The sequence below is a fragment of the Schistosoma mansoni genome, chromosome 3 (genome assembly GCF_000237925.1).
Source record: "Schistosoma mansoni strain Puerto Rico chromosome 3, complete genome".
In the NCBI taxonomy this organism is placed as follows: domain Eukaryota; kingdom Metazoa; phylum Platyhelminthes; class Trematoda; order Strigeidida; family Schistosomatidae; genus Schistosoma; species Schistosoma mansoni.
The window spans coordinates 19751950-19770659 of NC_031497.1; the positions used below are offsets into that span (position 1 = coordinate 19751950).

Sequence of the window (18710 nt, forward strand, 5' to 3'; positions counted from 1 at the left end):
TTGCATACTTACATGTAAATGCAAATGGTTTGTTTTGTATGAAAGTCAATTCTGAGTAGTAATATGTATGTGACATGACAGCGAGCCGTACAAGATATGGTCAGTACAACACTGAAAGTATCAGTCAGACATTTTCAATATGCAGCATTATATAAATGTGCATTAGCCCGGCTTACCACACCCCATTAGCACAGCAGAATGAAATTAAAAATATCTTTCACGAAGAAATGGAAATATTAATGGCTTCATTGATATTAAAAAAGAGTAAACATTGAACCATTTGACTCGATAAAATAAAGATGACTAAAACCCAATATCTAGGGGATGTTAAAAATAAATCTGCCACATACGTAAGGGTATCATTTTTGAGGTCTAATTAGTTTCTACTTGCTGATGTGGTCATCAGTCGACATAGTTACAAATGATTAAGTAATTCCAGTTGAGTCATAAAAAAGCTTTCTTTGTTGCCTCCGATTGCCCAGGTACGACTGAGAGTGGGGAGAGCCGGCTCTCTTGAAATGCTCTCAAATGGCCAAGTGCATACAACCGCTGTCAGGGAAGCCCTACTCACTGCCTTCTCGCTGAATTACTGTTGTTTACAAAATTTGGAGGACGAAAAGTGAATGTCCATCGCTTTAGCCGAGTTGGTGGACACGGAGAGTCCATCTAGGGAAGTTAGAAAACCCTGACTGCATACCAGTGGTGCACATGCGCTACAAGATCGTAAGGAAACAAACGGCGTATGAACCAATTTCCGGTCACCAGCTACCATGGAACTGCATCTCCTTACGATGCTCCACTGTTTTGTGGATTAGACTTACACAAGTCGAATGATTTATGTGGCGTATATCTATTTGGTGCCTCCTTGTATCAGTGTTTATGTGTTTAAATATTGAATGATAAAAAAACCAACTTCTTGAGATTTCCGGTATTATGGTTTGAAATTAATTACTACAGTTCAGTTGGACCCACCAAATTTGGATCTTTCTCTTAATATTTTGTGATTTTAATTGCTTCATTTACATTTCCCCTGGTGTTTTTTGCCACTTCCCATTTTACTTTCTATTTATTTCTTTTTCAATATGAAAGCACCAATTCCCAAGAGGTAAATATGAAATAGTGACGAACATCCTGGATATACCTTCATATAATTCCAGTGGATTAATAGGAAACTGTCTAGCTGCTGCCATTACATGTGCAGGTTTAGCTCTGCTAAACTCAGGTGTTCAGATGTACGATCTTCTAGTAGGATTAAATTTGGATCTCTCTGCTCTTGGTAATGAAAATGGACACCTTTGTGTTGCTGTTTTACCTCGTCTTCGTCAGTTCTCTATGCTTTATGCAGTGGATTCATGCATGCCTAACACTGAGTTTCTCAAAGATTCTTTAACTCACGCTATGGACAATTGTATTAAACTTGCAGATGTAATTCGAAGCCATCTCTGTGGACAGCTTAAAACTAAAATAAAGTAAATATTTACGGTCTCTTTGTTTTACTAGTATCTGATGTCAAATGCTGAACCTTAGAAAGTAAAGCTTCCATTATCACCTGTAGGTTGGATGACAATAGTCAAGGTTTTCTTTAGAATAATGTTTCTTCTGAGTAACTTGTAAGTATTAAAAAAGTTTACGGTTTTTGTAGTTCCAAACATTTCCTCACTTATATTCACAAATATATCCCAATCCTCTAAATAGCTATCAAGGGATCGAAAATCAGCCGAAGTGTAAGTTTTGACATTCACATGCACAAAAAATGTAATTGACTTAGTACAGACTCATCTATCTAAAGCTACTTTGTGTGTGGGAACTAGTGATACGACCCGGTCGCCTAAACCGAAGTAGGTGGGGCGTGGTTCGAAAATACAACTTAGCGGTTGAAAGTCAAATACCTTATTCAGTGGAGTACACATGTTTACAACAATCCGGGCCACAGCGTAACTGCGATTGGCCTAATGCAATTAGGTTTGTCTTAAGAACTGCACTCAGGGGGCTGTGTTGGTGAATTTTTCATATTAAGCAATCTGGCGATAATATTTTCATTGACTGATAGACAATACTGAGGTAACCTACCAAACACTGGATGGGTCTTGTGTTTGATACTATAGTTGTGTAAGTGTAGATTCTTATGGCCTACTATGGGATATAAGTTGGCGAAGTTGAATTTAATGTTAATAAATATGATTATTACTTCAGAACTCTCAGTTCTTAGATGAATAAGATCCCGGTCATATATTCCTCATACAAGAATAAAACAAGACGTATAGCCGATTTGCGTGTTTTTGGTTTCACTGAACACAGCACACTTACAAGAAATTTCCAGAGTTGCACTATAGTAGTAAATTTGTTTACTGTTGCTTATCGCCGCCGGTTCTGCCATTCTTTTTGCCTTAGCTGGTATTTTGGAATCTGGTAGTTGGTGAAACGATTTCTGAAAAAGATAGTATAATGATTCACTTTCAACCCAAGAGACTGGAACGATGGACATAACAAACTAACCGCCACCCATAAGTTGCCTACTTTTACCAAACAGCCAAAATCAGATATCAACGTAAGCCCCCAACTCTTAAAGTAGAACCTGCCATAGCTAATTTAAAACAAAGGAAAGTGACAACTGAGGTTTTTAAGGGCAGTGATCCAGTCGCTACATTGCCTGAGATAGTAGCTAGAGTCTGTGAACTTGGCACAGTTCAATCTGACTGGTGCCAATTGCTGATCATTCTAGCCCATATGAAAAGATAGAAATCCTCTTGTGATAACTTCAGATGAATCAGTTCAGGTAACTGTCCAAAATGCTAATCTCAATAATCATCCAACGCCTAGCTAGTGAAGAGCAAACAAGAGAAAACCAAGCTGGTTTTAGACCCACACATGAATGTGTAGACTAAATATTCTCCCTTCACCAAGTTCTGGAAAACAGACATACCTACTGACTTAAAACCATTGTTGTATTTCTTGGACTTAAGGCAGCGCTTAACTTTGGGGATCGACAGGTTTTATTGCAAGCGTACCATTAAAGTATATCGACCTTGTACAAGCTCTCTACTCGAAAACTACTGGGCATTCTTCTAGAGATAACATTTACTGTCTGGCATCGACCTTCCACCAATAGACTTTTGGTGACATCTCAAAGTCGTCCACAAAGGCGCAGACACTTGAAAACTTTATGCTACCAATCCATATTTTAATCGCGAAACTACGGATCATCGTTGAGCAATCAATTGAATGGAACTCGTCACTATATAACAACTTCCTTGATTATGAGAAACCACTTAACAGCGTAGATAGAACCTTACGGAATCCACACGACGGACTACGTTGCAAAGTGGTGCATAGAGGACACCTGACAGACGCATTCTAAGTGGATTTTGAAGACTTCTACATCTGACGGGAAGCACGGAATAAAATGGATAGGTTGGATTTAACTAGACGATTTGGACTTCGCAGATAACCTAGCCGTTCCATCCCATACACACCAACAAATGCAGATGACGACAAATAGTGTAGCAGCAGCCTCTATATCAGTAGGCCTCAACATACACAATGGAAAATGCAACACGAAGAACAACAAACCAATCACACTTGATGGAGACACTCTGAAAGAGGTGGGATTTTTCACGCACCTAGTCAACACCATCGATAACAAGGATCCGATGCAGACGTAGAAGCAAGGATTGGCAAAGCAAGAGCAACACTCCTAGAGTTGAAGATCATATGCAACTCAAAACAGCTATCAACCAATATCAAAGTCAGAATCTTCAATACGAACGTCGAGACAGTCCTATTGTAAAGAGCTGAGACTTGGAGAACTACCACAGCCATAATCAGAGAAGTACAAGTTTTTATAAACAATTGTCTACATAATATACTCAATGTCCGTTGGCCAGATATCATCAGCAACAGTGTACTGTGGGAGAGAACAAATCAAATTCCAACTGAAGAGGAAATTAGGAAAAGACGTTGGAAGTGGATAGGACGTACATTGAGGAAATCATCAAACTGCAAAACGAGGCAAGCGCTAACCTGGAATCCTGAACGGAAGCGAAAAAGAGAAAGAATAGATCGCGCCGGGGATCGGAAGCAGACATTAAAGTAGTAGCAGCTGAAAAGGGTTGCCGGGGACAGAGTTGGATAGAGAATACTGGTGGGCGGCCTATGCTCCTCCACGAGGAGTAACAGGCACTGAGTAATGAATGAAATCCATATTTTCTTCTAAAACCATATTTTCTATACCTAGTGTTTTCTATTATGACTAATATTGTCAATACCTTTATTAATCTGGAATTCGCTCTGACAACTTAATTCTGCTGTGCGAAGAGGTACGACAACTTGGACCGGTATATGCATGTGCTAAGTTCTCCGTTGCGTTTGAATGACCAAGTGACTAATACCAAAAAATAAGATTTTATCAGTATCATTACCTAACTGGACTCTGTAGTTAATGTAATAAAAATCGATGACAGAATACCCGGATATGAGGAATCAGATCAAAATGAAAAGTCATAATGAACACTGATGGTAAAAATTAAGATGACAATTTGCAGTGAGCTACTCAGAGAATTTTTGATAAAATTAATCTAATGAAACTTACGATGCTGCTTTTCAATCTACGAAGTGTACTGACATTTCCAGGTGTCTTTATTTTAATACTTAACGAATCAGGATTGTATGACTGACATATGGACGACGGGGATTGTATGTAGTTACGGATATTATTAATGTGCTATCTGAATTGGTACAACGATGAATCGATCCAGTTTCCCGAGTGAAGTCGTAAATGAATATTAAAAGCTAACTAGTGATGAATATTTGTTGCGTTCTACAATTAAACTGAAAATTTGAGTACTTTATAAACAGAAATAAAAAAGTCACAAGAATAGATTCATCTTCTGAATATTCACTATGATCCTAAGTTCATCAGAATAACTGGACAGAAATAAATGGTTTATCAATTACCACAATATAACTCGGGAATGTTGATCAGTATCACTACTCAACAGTGATCTAGTGTCAATCACTTTAGGAACACTCATTTTATCTGTAAATTTCAACTGTAAACACTGAAAATGAGTTTTTAAAAAAATATATTAGCATGGTTTAGCAAAACTAATACGTCCAAATCTCAAAAGTTTTTATTTTTAAAACAAGACAAAAAGTCATGGCCGTGTGTACAACGTTAGAATTAATAATAACAATAGTCATATTAATAGAGGGACAATAAAGCTGTCGTAAATTTTAAACTTGATCTCTGAACAAGCAAGGTAAGGCAAAACAGCGCAAATTGGCTTTCTGATTTGGTAGACGCTTCATCTTAACAAAAAAACTAATAGTCTCTAGTCGTCCAGGTTCAAATCGAATTCAGAATACAATTCTCGGACTAAACAACCTCGATTGTTCGCTAACAGACCAAATAGTATTATACATGAATCTTTGGCTTCATTGTAAGCGTGTAAACGATTACGACACTTAGCTAATTCCACCTCGAAATCAATACAACTTTGATTTGGTCGCTTTGATAACAGTTTGTTAATACAATTTTCTATTTCACTGTCGTCATCCAATTCGTCTTTGTCCTCGTTGTCGTTGACATTATCAATACTAACTTTAGCAGGGTGAATATTTTCATTCCCGAGGTGTCGTAGCTCAGTGTGGAATAAATTGGTTTGTTGATCAATATCATTTAGGTTTAATTGACTTTTCTGGAAAAAATAAACATAGTATATGGAATATATACTGAGCAACACTTATTTCACTGCACTTCAGGTTCAATCAAACACTAGAAATTAAATCGAACCACATATGTCGTGCATAATACTTGCACAGAATATTATAAGTACTATCACATTTAGACTATAAATCCAAGATAGCACATTGAAAATATACAGTCCTATTGAAATGGGTACACAATAAAATACAGGAATTCGGTTGATTATTTCGGCACATAAAGTGCAGGAGTTTGAGAAATAGAAACTTATAGGTAGACGTCTGTACAATCACAGCGATACAAGTGAGCAAATAGGAAACTAAAATATCTACCGGTTTGGCTCGTTGGATAAGTGTTGGTTGTGAAAGACAGAGTAACAATTATCAATGTTAAGTATCATAGGAAAACACGACTGTTGCTGCTACCTTGACGGGCTTGCCCATCATGATAAACCAACCGGGCTATACTGGTCAGAACAATCGTTCCTAAACGTCCTACCATGCCAGACAGGTCGGTTGAAGAGGGGTATGAATGAAAGTAGCAAACTCAAGGTTCGAGGGCGAAGTCGTACCGCTGACTATACAGAGGTGTGACGGCAGTAAGGTGTTCCCTTCAGAAAACCAACATAACAGCGATGCTGCTTTCCCACAAGCAAGGGTGGGGTTAGAAAAAGTCGACCCTGAAAATGCACACCTCGCCTTATCCCACGGATATCCGTCTCCGGCGGTAAAATCCCAAAAGGTACGGAGCTAACACAAAAGCTACCCACAAAACGGTCGTGTGTGACCGACCTCAAGCAACCTAGAAGTGATAACCGCACTCAAGACCACTGTATTCATAATCAATTTCTATCAATCCTCCTACCTCGACTATCGAATTTAAACTTCCTCCTTAAGTGCCATCATGGCTAACGACTCTAGTGTGCGAAATGCTATCCTAAGTCTACTGAAGCGTCGCTACAAACAAAACATTGGAGCCTTCAATATACGTACCCTATGTCCAGCAGGCCTCCCTGGCTAAGACCCTAGAGTCCCGTACGACTGATGTATTTTGTCTCCGAAACACGCATACAGGATCCTAGTGTGGTCATTCGCTTGACCTCACCCAGCCAAAATGGGAAGACGACGAGATACACCCTCCGTTTGTCTCGCGGACTGGCGGGTGTAGGTATAGCACTAAGAGGACAGAGAAAGTACTCTTAGGATAGATTCCTGTTAACAGTCGCCTATATGCTGTTCGGCTAAACGGCTCCGTAAGAACTCGGGAGGGTAGCGACACACGTCGTTGCCTTTTCGTCATTTCTGCCTACGCTCCCACTGACTGCATTCCGAGTGAAGTGAACGGTCGAATAAGACAGTGAATATATCAAGGGTAAAATAAAAATCGAACTGATAAACTGATAGCTCGGAAACCGTTGATTCAAATATATAATGTCAGGTGTTAATTTAAACATTATTTCATAACCTCGTTTCAATCTACAGCTTTGAGGATTTTGTCCACCAAATGGTGATGAAAAATTCTTTAAATTAGAGAACTATTTAAGAAAGAGATAGAAGATGCTAATCCGATGGAACAAATAATTTATTTGGATCATAAACTTTTTTCTTTTAAAAGCACAAATTCAAATATAGGTATTAATGCCAAGGTTGGACTTGATAGTTTCAAATAAATTGAGCATTAGCTAGAGATTCAATAATAAATATATTTTTGTTATACCTCAATGGGTAGAAAAATTGTATTTCTGACGTTTCATGAAAGCCACTTACTCTGAAGAAGTGGCTTACATGAAGTCACGGAACGTCGGAAATACAACTTTTCTACTCATTGGGATATAACAAAAATATATTCATTACACATCCAAATAGTTTACTACTAATAAGTAGTAGAAAGATTAGATTGCACAAAACAAAGGACTACAACAGAAAATAACTTACAATAACATCTAGTTGTTCATTAATTTCATTGGTTTGATTGTTAATAGTAGGATTGGTGAAACTGTTACTTTCATTGATCCTTTTTAATGGAGATTTGAAAGGGGCATGTACGCTGGAATGTCGCTTTTTAGTCTTTCTGGTGGGTGTTGACATGCTGAACAACTAAACATTCACATGGAAGTATGTAAATGAGGAGGTATTAACAAGTATATCTATATACAGGAGAAAAAATGGAAAACTAGAATATTCATCTATTTACAGCGTGCAGATTACATAGTGTGAAAAGAAACAAAAGAGGTAGATTTTGTTGATGAGATACAACAAGCATAGTAAAGTGCAAGAACAAAAGAGTCAAACAATTAAAGTGGTCTACAATGACTTTACTAGTCATCTTTTTTCAAAGGAAATCCTTGAGCTATACACTGTGGACAATACCATTGTCCACGTGGTTTGCTCACCAAACCAACACACTCAAAATGGAACCATTCAATTGCACAATCACGATTATCGCACGCAACCATTTCGCCATACGATACTTGTTGACATATACAGTAGGTAGGTTCATTTGGATCAACTGGCATGTCTAATACTTCTCTAGGATTATTCGTCAATGCCAATGCCAATGCAGCAGTAGCTGGGATTCTAGATTAAAGACAAATAGGAAGAAACGAAACAACAGGATAACTCAGAGAAAGTTACAAAAAGTAGAATGCATTTTCATTGGTGCCCCCAGATGCCCTGGTAAGGTCAGACCTGCCTCCCTCCCTAAATACTCTCACATGGCCAAACGTATACAGCCACTGCCAGGCTACGGAACTCACATATAATTTGGCGAAAATTAGATAACGCAAAGACTATTATTATAATAGTGATAATTCCTCTGAATGTCTTGAGACGATAAGGGTATAGAGAATGCTCTCATTCTTGAAATGTCTGTATGAATTCTTAAAACTCACTTATGGAAGTTCTGCTTATCGCCTGAGCGTAGCGGTTTTATCGAATGTAAGAGGATCAAAAGTGGATGTCCCGATCGTAAAATGGGCTAGTGGGTATTCAGGGTCCACTTAAGGGAGTAGGAAATCCTGATTATAAGCCAATGGTGAACACAGGCTCCGGGATTTCGAAATAAACTACGAAGTCATTTTAGTCACTGGCTACCATGGCACTGTATCTAACGTTACCCCACTACTTTGTGGATCGAACCCTTAGGTCAAAGACTCAGGGAGTGGTCCCTTAACAAAATCGTCTTTCATTTGAGGGTCCAAGGATCCAAGCAGTGTTCGATTCAACACTCGCGTACACAAAGAATATTAATGATGAAAATAAATATAGTTCATATAGCACCCATTTTAGTTCCAATCAGTAGGGTGTGAAAACACAGTGTTACTCAATTATCTAAACGTGAATGGAAAGTATGAGCTTTAACATGAGATCTACGATATGTTATGAATTAAAAATACAGTCGTTTGAACAGATTTATCTTTCTAAAGGGATATTTTCTAGGACGTTTTGAAATATCTTCAAAGAACTTTTCGTCAAGTCCAAAATAAAATCTTAGTAAAAATTTACAAAATAATCACTTGATATGAATCTAGGAATGCCCGTTTGGTAGTAAGTAACCCAGAACGTTGATTCACAAATGAGTAGACAGTTTCACTCCACTTGCTTTATTTAACTACTATATTAGCATCATCAACTCCAAAATAAATCCAGGTGACAGCTTAGCATATCAGTCTGCATTCATTTACAATCTTCAGAGGTTTTAATGGTTTATTCCAGTTTAAGATGTAACATAATATTGTAACATCTTATATCGTTAAGTATATATGACTGAGTGGATTCCATAGATCTCAATATACAAACATTAAAATCTTGGCTTTAAATAAACATAAATTCACAACAAACACGATCAGGTACTGCGTAAAAACTCACTTAGGAGAAACAACCGGCTCTTGTTCTTGTTTTGTTCGAGACTTTTTCACTTTCTTAGACTCCTTTTCAGCTAACATCGTAATATGGTCAAAACTTTACACGTACCTAATGCTTTTTTGAATTCAAACATATCTGCATCTAGTCGACGTATTTGTTTGTCAACTAGTTCATAAGCACTTTCAGCTCTGGATACCTTATCGTTACTAATTTCTTTGCCTTTTTTAAATAAACTTTGTATTTGTTCAATTTGTGCCTTGCGCTCTTCTTTAGACATTTCATATGCATGTTCATAAAGATAGGTTGTGCGTTGTTGTGTTTGACGAATGATATCCTGGACTTTCTGATCAAGATCACGCATAATTTCAAATTCTTGTCGCAAATGAGGTGGTAAGTGTTCTAAATCTAAATAAACATTTGTAAAGGGAAAAACTATTCAGAGACAGAAACACATTAAGTTCAAATACATATCTCAACAGTATTGTTTAACGTTGGATCTAATCAGAAAATCAATAAGAGATTGAATAATCTAAAAATCATTAAATTATTGATGACCAAGAGCATAACTTAGATGATAAAATGAAAGAACCCTGATTTATTAGTAATGTAGAATATGATGTGATCGAGCGACAGCTAACGAAACTGAACCTAATGACTTATTACATTGATTTACAGTTATTAGCTGGACGAGAATAAAAACAAGTTGAACAGCTAGCAACTTGAACCGATGTAAATGTCAGCTTTTACGTTGCATATGAAGAAGCGACTGAAATTTAAAGCAAAATGCGATGGTGCAATGGGAAAATCTTACTCCCAAGGGTCTTCATGTAAACACTATTCAAAATCGTATCATTTTCAGGTCACTGTAAACGTACCAAAGATGTTAAACAGAACTGAAAATCTGCTACAATGACGCCAGTAATCTATAGAAAAGTGAATTAACCTAGGTGGAAGAGTCGGCTTAGAAAAAAATTGAGGTCATCGCAACGACAGAGGCGGGAGATTAGCGACAGTTACGCACAGAGAATGAATTTAACGCTTTGAACAACTAATGGATTGCAATTAATAATGTGAAAATGCCTGGCTACATGAGCTGTTAGGCCGGCGATATATGTAAATGAATCGTATGGACTACTACGATCTCAGCTGAAATAGAAATATTCCTAATTTATCGTAGTTCTGAACAAGAAGCCACTGAATGTTTGTGTAACACATTGGAAAAAATCAGTTGCAATAGTTTGGTTAGCAGTAACCGTAATACGCTAGTGGACCGGACTTTCGACCACCAGAGTGGAAGATTTGAACCCTGCACCAACTACTTCACTTTGGAAAGCTAGGTAACACAAATAACTATTCTAAAAATATGTAATAAGGCTCAATACATCAATGTGTACTCAGTTAATAAAATACTGTACAAAGTGTATCAGCTTAGACCGACAAACAACTATACAAGACTTTATGTTCTTCTCGGGAATACAACTTATGAAGGAAACCGATATCGATTTAACGTGAATGCAAGTTTAACTTTCAACAAATTTTCGTTACGTTATTTTATGAACTTTAAATGCATTTCCGTTCAATACAACAAAAAGGGAATAATGGAGTTTCTATATTATCCTTCGAAGTGTAAGATTAAAGTCATACTACAGACCGGTTGGGACTAAGTGTATAATACTTAGGTACTGAATACAATTCAAAACCCATCTTGCACGAGCTGCTGTCAAACAACATAGAAGAATGTCATCCGACTATAGAGGTAGTCATACCTCATTTAAAAGATGACCACGACAAAGCAAAGGCCAGTTGCTCGGATTTTATTTATTTAACACATGAACATTGGTACAAGGAGGTACCATATAGACATGCTCCACATAAATCATTCCATCTGTGTGAGGGCTGGGATACTGCTCGGGTGCCCAAACCGGAGGTTGTCATAAACAACTAACCTTCGGATACATAACCAGTCCAAGAAAATGAACAAAGACGAAAAACTACTTTATTAGCATATCAACCAGGATGACATACCAGTGAAAGTTAAAACTTCAGACAAGAGCAGGTAAACTAGATTATTTATTTATTTTAACACAAACATTGGTACAAGGGGGCACCAGATATATATATATATATATATATATATATATATATATATATATATATATATATATATATGCGCCACACAATAACAATGAAAATGGGAAAAGGATGTAACGTGCGTATAAGAGAGAAGAAAAAAGGGCCTTTAAGATGTTAATAAACTTCTCAGACACACCCTTCTTCAACAGACAATCCCAGAGAACAGTTCTGTCCAACGAATAGAAGGCGGCCTTGATATCAAGAAACACTAATATTGCTGACTAATTGCTGTGCTAATGTGGTATGGCAACTCGAACTGATGTACGTACGTACGAAGTTCTACGTTGTGACTGACTGACGATTGCTGACCTGTAATTAGTATGACAGTGTTCTAACATTTGGCGGAGGGTGAAGATATGATTAATACATCCTCAACCAGAACGAAAACCAGCCTACTTCTCGTGAGTCAATCTTTCTTGGGTCCGGAACAATTTACGAAGTATGACAGAAGCCAATAGTTTGGACGCAATCAGAAGTAGACTTATCCGCGATAGTTGTTGCATAGATGACATGAACCCTTTTTAAAGATAGGGACAACTATTGACTTATCTCATGGCGTTGGAGCACTCTAACTGGCAAACCTTTGAAAACAACTCAGAAAGTTCCATAATCAGAAAGTTACCATCATCTTTAAGAAGGACCGGAGGTAAGTCACCTGGGCCTGGTGGTTTGTAGCGCTCCAAGAGTCAGAGTTACGATCTTTGGAGGGCAGGACAGTCTGGTCGATTAGGGTTTGAGGATGTTATTCAGGGAGTATAATCCAGTGAAATAAATTTGGAAAGAGAAAAAAGATAGGGACGTGAAGAATTCAGAAGATTAGAATTTGGGAGAACACAAAGAGTGGATGCATCTTCGCCATTGCAAACGATCTTGAGCCACGTCATTCAAGGTCTCTAACTATCGGTTGCTATAATCTTGCGGATCCCAGCCAGGTAGTCTACACCTACCAACATGGCTCAGTCCACTTGTCAGTGACTTCATGGATTTGTGCCAGGTTTTGGTCTGGCCGCCCCTAGCTTTCTTCCAGCCTACTCTTACACCATAAAACATCGCACGTCGGGAATTACAGTTACTCGTATAAAGGAGACGGAATAACATGGTACACGCCGATTCACAGATCGATTATCTTTACAAACACTATCATTAAGATGTTTCAGAAGTTATTACAGTCGTTATAGCCCACTTCAAAACATCTCATATGAAACGGAGTATTTTAGGGTTTTAAAAGTGGTTGTGCACAACTAGATTATTTGTGAGATAAAGCTATGATGAGTCTACAGACAACGGAAAACTTGTATATGTCACAAGTACAGACCTTCCAAAACGTTCAACACACTAGATAGTGACTGGAGCTTAGATGCTTATGAATCCTTAACAATTTGTTGGACTAGGATCTTTATTTGCTAGAAATTGATCTTAAGTGAGAACTGGTTCCAAAATCTTCTATAAGCCTGCTGTACAGAGACGAAAGTTAAGTGGGTCTCGATGCACGTTAACACAATGGTTATAATACATACGAACCACCTACACTAAGTTCTTACTTATAATGACTTAGTTCATTGCAGTTCTTTTATGGCTGCCTTACAAATAGAATTTATGATACTATGTGCTATATAAAGGTCTTGGATCAAGATAAATCCTACTTTTACGATTTTCAACACATCAATATCAACGAAACTACAATACTATGTGGACACTGAAATCATTTGACTGGAAAATAATTGACTTTATTATAGTTCAGAAGACCTACGAGTGTACATCTGCCTTCTTCCTTGTAAGCCTGGCCATGATATACAGAAATTTCGGTCAACGATACATAAAAGTGACTAAAACGATTGAACCCTAACTATCTCCTGAGGGTTAGGAGGTGGCTTTGCCATGAAGCATGAAATACTAGTAACACGAAGTATTGACCCGAGATATTCTGTCTTGTAGTTATGATGGAGAACGCTAAACCCAAACTGCACTATCGAACGCCCTGGAGGTTTAGTCGTTTCAACTAATCAGGAAACACCAAAGTATGAATAATTTGTTAGGCGAGGAATTACGATTACAATTGTTTTGAGGATTGCTACACTATAGCTGGTTTCAATTTGAGATAAAAAACTAAATATAACACCTAACCCTAATTAATAAAACCAAACAGCAAATGTATTTCGATGTTTGCACTATGATTTTCCCCGTTTCTAATCCATTCGGCAGTAAAATTTAGCTCAGACCCCAGAAACGACATGACACAACTATTACGCCGTTCAAATGGTTGTGGGTAGAATAAAAGCTTTTGACTGACGTGTTTTCACACCTAAAAGTAGTGGGTCGCCGGTGCCTCTATGTAGGAACCTAAGTATATCTGACAAGCAAAAGAGAAATACAAGGAAATTATGGTGAAATACTGTCCTAAGTCCTTAAAAATTTGCCAGCTCCTTCTTGAAGGACACCTGAGGAGACGCTGAGGCCACCATATCTAGTCACGAATCCCAGGACTTGATTATTCGTAAAGACTGGACTGAAGTAAGTATTTCATAGGGTGTCCCGGAGTGTTTAACATGCTGTAAGTCACTAGAAAACCACTTCTTAGAAGACTAAACTTTGATGGATAAAGAGCCAGTGACTTAAGATATTCATCATAAAGTTTTGAATGATCAAGTAATAAACGATTAGTTTTGGTTGATACAGAGACAAAAAGCCACATAATTAACGAATCTATTACGCGTGAAGTAGTTGTCCAAAATGAACACAAACCTTCCATATATTTCTGTAGGTACTCCATCGACACGGGAAAAAATGTACAGCGGCAAGGTAAATAAGTCAGTGCGTTTTCAAACCTGCCCGCCGTTTCCTTTTTGCGACCTTGAACGGCCTGACACGAGGCGGTCATTCCGTTTTTGATTTGTTGAGGGTCGGTTGGTTGTCCTCTGGGTTCCACGAATATCAGGTTTTCTCGTATTTGCGTCGTTTTTGGCTGTAGTAAATTCGCAAAATCAATGCCAAAAGCGTTTACTTAGCTTACTCTGTTTTGTAGTGTACAATTTGGCTCTTTTGTTGCTTCGTAACTTGACCTGAGATGCCAACTACCCTACTGAATCTCACTCTCCTTGTTTAATATTTTTAGGGGTTCACGAAACTGCGTATTCAGTATAAATTATCAGTAAAAGATACTCTGGATTTGTGTGAATCGTTGTTTTCTGCAAGAATCAAGGCGACATGACGAGTAACCCGTAATTCCTAAATGTTTGTAGTTCTTTCTTCAGTTACTGAAGTATTATCGCATGAAATAGCTGTTTTTTAGTAATTAACGAATAATGTTTGTAGTGATTTATGTTCCAGAGACATTTCGGTCGACTTAAGTGAGGCGTTTCAACGCATAATACTTAGCAGGCGTTTTGGAAACTGGATTGAATTCGATGGTGTGTTTAAGGAGTTCCAAAAAGTATGGATGCATAATTCCATCCCTTTTCAGACCGCCCGTATGCATAACATTCACGGCGAAAGTAAACTGCTGAAGGACGTGCGATTTAAATAGTTTTTTTGGTGTTATGAACTAGATGCAGGCATTTGCGAGTGCAGTTGTCGAACATTTATGACTTGTCGATATCCTTGTCATCATATACTACTGACATATGTAAAAAGACCAACTCTTACAGGTAAGCTTATTCAACTACGAAATAAATAAACTAATTAGCTCATCACATACTTAGACCATGCAGCCGATGGAAGTTAAATAACACACATAACTTCCATTATAATACAACAACATCATTACCCAGACGGAGTGAAGAGTATATACGAATTCAAAGAGGCCAGAAAATCCATAAACAACAGATAGTTGAAAAATATGGTGAACACTTCGCCATGGTGGTGGAGAAAAAAGTAGACAATTGTCACTTAAAAATCAATAACTAGGTAAGACTGCCATTTCTCTTCCTGCAGTCCTATTTACGATCAGTATATTCGGATGAATAATTGGAGTGGCATTGTTTCCTAATCGCATGGTCTCCGGAGTCAAGCATATAATAACTAAAAAGATGTAACACTTGGAGAAGGTCGGAAGTGGTGAACGTGGAGATATTCATTCAATCGAATGGCATGGCTCAGTGTTGCAGACGCGCTCATTATGTTTAACTTATTTATATTCACATTAAATATATTATTCTATCCCAAGCATAAATGTGTTCTTCAGAAGTACTAAGTATTGTTATTTGTCGCGATACGATGGGTCAGTGTAGATAGTGATGCGATTTTCACGTAAGATCTTACAGACTAGGCAGTCAAACGATAAATTTACCGTTATCGGACAATGTCTGTTATGAAAGTAGTATTAGTACCGAACTAGACTATACACATACTAAAGAGATTTAAAGTGCGAAAAACTACAGTTGTTATATTTATATTTAGATAACTTATTAGATGAATAAACGCGGTAGTAGTCAATACAAAACACAGTTATCGTCAATGTGTGAATTGTTTCTCCGCATAAACTTCCATATTAAGAGATTCACCAAGTTGTTCAACTGCATAGACTTGATTATTACGAAGATTTGAGCCTTTCAATTAGTTGACAGAAGTCATAAGTTGTATAACAAAATGTATGGATAGCTTGTTCAATGCAATTCTGAAAAACAACAAATCAATCGTGAAAGAAAAGATTTAACTTCGTTATCAGTATCAAATTCCATAAGTAAATGAAATAGCAATTGATAGGATGTACCTGTAAGTGTTTTACTTGCTGTAAACAGTGCTCTTCATTTTCTAACCTTCCTACAATTTCATCTAGTTATTCGGTATTAACAAACAAACTTCAGGCACCAAACGAAGGGACTCACAAACTTTAATTAGTCATATGAAATTTGAGAAAAATCCAATTACAACGTTCATAATATTGTTAGCAGTTCACTGTTTACATACAATAATGAAATAACTGGTAACCACTATTTAGCGATTACTCGTCAACATGCATTAACACTCTGTTTATGATTTAGTCAGTGATTTTGGATTCTGTTAACAGAAATTTATATTTTAACCCTATACGAGACATCGTAAAATAGTATTATCTACGACATGTTTTAGTTACCATGCTCATAACAAACGCGAATCGCTTTACTTAAGAAGAGTATTTGGCTAACTTAAGTGGCACTTACAGTAATGTTCTACACAATTCCTGTATAAATCCAGAAAGCGGGCAGAAAAATCTATCAACGCCAATTTTTCAGTTTCAGTTTGGAAAGGACGGGAGGCTTGATGGCCTAATTTAGTCCTGGCAATGATGGTCTCTTAGCTGATCCAACTTTCTTTTGAAGGAGTCGATAGATGGAGCCTCAACCACGTGCTGAGGTAATGAATTCCACTCGTTGATGATTCGATGGGAAAGTCGGTATTCAGCTGACAAGTAATTCGTTCTGGACTTGTGAACTTTTTTGGTGTCCTCGTAGATCTTCAATTTTGGAAGACAAGAAAAATGAGGGCATATCAGGTGCAAACTTTTCATTAAGCAATTTGAAAACTGCAATCAAGTCGTCTCTGATTCTTCGATATGACAGCGAGAATAGGTTTAGCTTGGTCAGTCTAGTACCATACGGGAGCTTCGCTATTCCGGGAATCAGCCTAGTTGCTGTTCTCTGAACCCTTTCCAAGAGTTCACTGTCTTTTTTAGGCAGGGGCTAGCTGTTTGTATGCAGTACTCAAGTTTAGGACATACGATCACTATATACAAAGTCAGAAACGTTTTAGCGTCGAGACGACTAAAAGCCCTGCGTATGGACCATAAAGTTCTAAAACCTTTGGCGGCTATTGCACCACAGTGTGCAGTAGTCTTTAGGTCTTGACTAACGATGACTTCTAAGTCATTGTGTGCCTGGACAATAGGTAACTCAGTGTTATTCATCGTGTATGTATCTGTACCCTGGTGGCCAATATGCATCGCAATACACTTGGAAGTATTTATCGGCAATTGCCAGGTTTGGGACCATTCAGATAATTTCTCCAGGTCGTTTTAGAGTTCTAAGCTATCATTGTTACTTTATATCGCTCTCCATATCTTGACATCGTCAGCATAGAGCAAGACCGATGACGATAGCAGACGATTGAGGTCATTTACGTACAGGAGGAATAACACTGGCCTCAAAACTGTACCCTGGGGGGCTCCACGAAGCACAGTTTCCCAGCTAGACAACTTGGAGTTCACCCGTACTCTTTGTTGACACCCAACTAGGAAGTCTTTTATTCACATCAATAGATTGCCTCCAATCCCGACATTCCTTAGCTTATATAACAGCCGGTTGTGCGGAACTTTGTCGAAAGCTTTGCTGACATCGGTGTAAGCTACGTCTACAGGTAACTTTTGGTCCTTAAGAGCGCACCAACTTTCACGAGCGACTAATAAATTAGTGAGACAAGAGTAGCCTGTTCTAAAACCATGCTGCTTCTCCGAGAGGATCCGGTTTTCATCGAGATACTTAAACAGCTCCTTCCGAATAATCTTTTCTAAGATTTTAACAACCACACTAGTTAGACTAATGGGTCGGTAATTCTCAGGCTTATGTTTTGTACCTGTTTTGAAGACTTTTTCTTCCTCACATTACGTAATAATATATCAGTCCAGATGACAGCGGTGATACTTATCATGGATAGAACTGTTTACGACTGTATATTAATAGTTCATATCGTAATGTAGCACGTTATATATTGACGTTTACTTGGAAGCACGAGCGATCTGAAACAACAACACTACAGTCAGAACCGGTAAGTGCCGTTGAAGTTAGAACACAGTGTACTAGCACAACAGATATATTTTGAAACTGAAAGACACGGTTAGAGTACAAAAGGGGAAACTTACTACAAAATAGTTTTATTCATTGTTCTGCTCGTTCAGATCGCGTAGAGCTTCTTCATCCTTTTTCAGTGTGTTTACTCTTTGTAGCCCTGCAATAGAAAAACAAACTCGCATTAGAAACGTCGCATGGAATGATTTATTATACCATTACAAGATTCAGGAATAGTTTGACTCTCATTTGCTT

General features: G+C 37.8%; 2 protein-coding genes across 4 annotated transcripts in view; both read right to left on the reverse strand.

The window, feature by feature from the left end:
- Positions 1-1337: 1337 nt before the first annotated feature.
- Positions 1338-18710, reverse strand: part of Smp_120960.1 (ribonuclease pH related) — a gene marked incomplete at both ends in the record, with an annotated part of 19678 nt that continues 2305 nt past the window's right edge. For all 3 annotated transcript variants that reach the window (XM_018799558.1, XM_018799559.1, XM_018799560.1), the window contains 2 exon segments: positions 1338-1385; positions 1390-1473. In XM_018799558.1, coding sequence (XP_018651337.1) covers positions 1338-1385; positions 1390-1473 — 132 coding nt within the window.
- Positions 8019-14467, reverse strand: Smp_120980 (putative inhibitor of growth family, member 5; the record flags this gene model as incomplete). Its single annotated transcript, XM_018799561.1, has 4 exons — positions 8019-8277; positions 9568-9637; positions 9673-9969; positions 14440-14467. The coding sequence occupies 4 exons, from the start codon at positions 14465-14467 to the stop codon at positions 8019-8021; spliced, it is 654 nt and encodes a 217-aa protein (XP_018651338.1).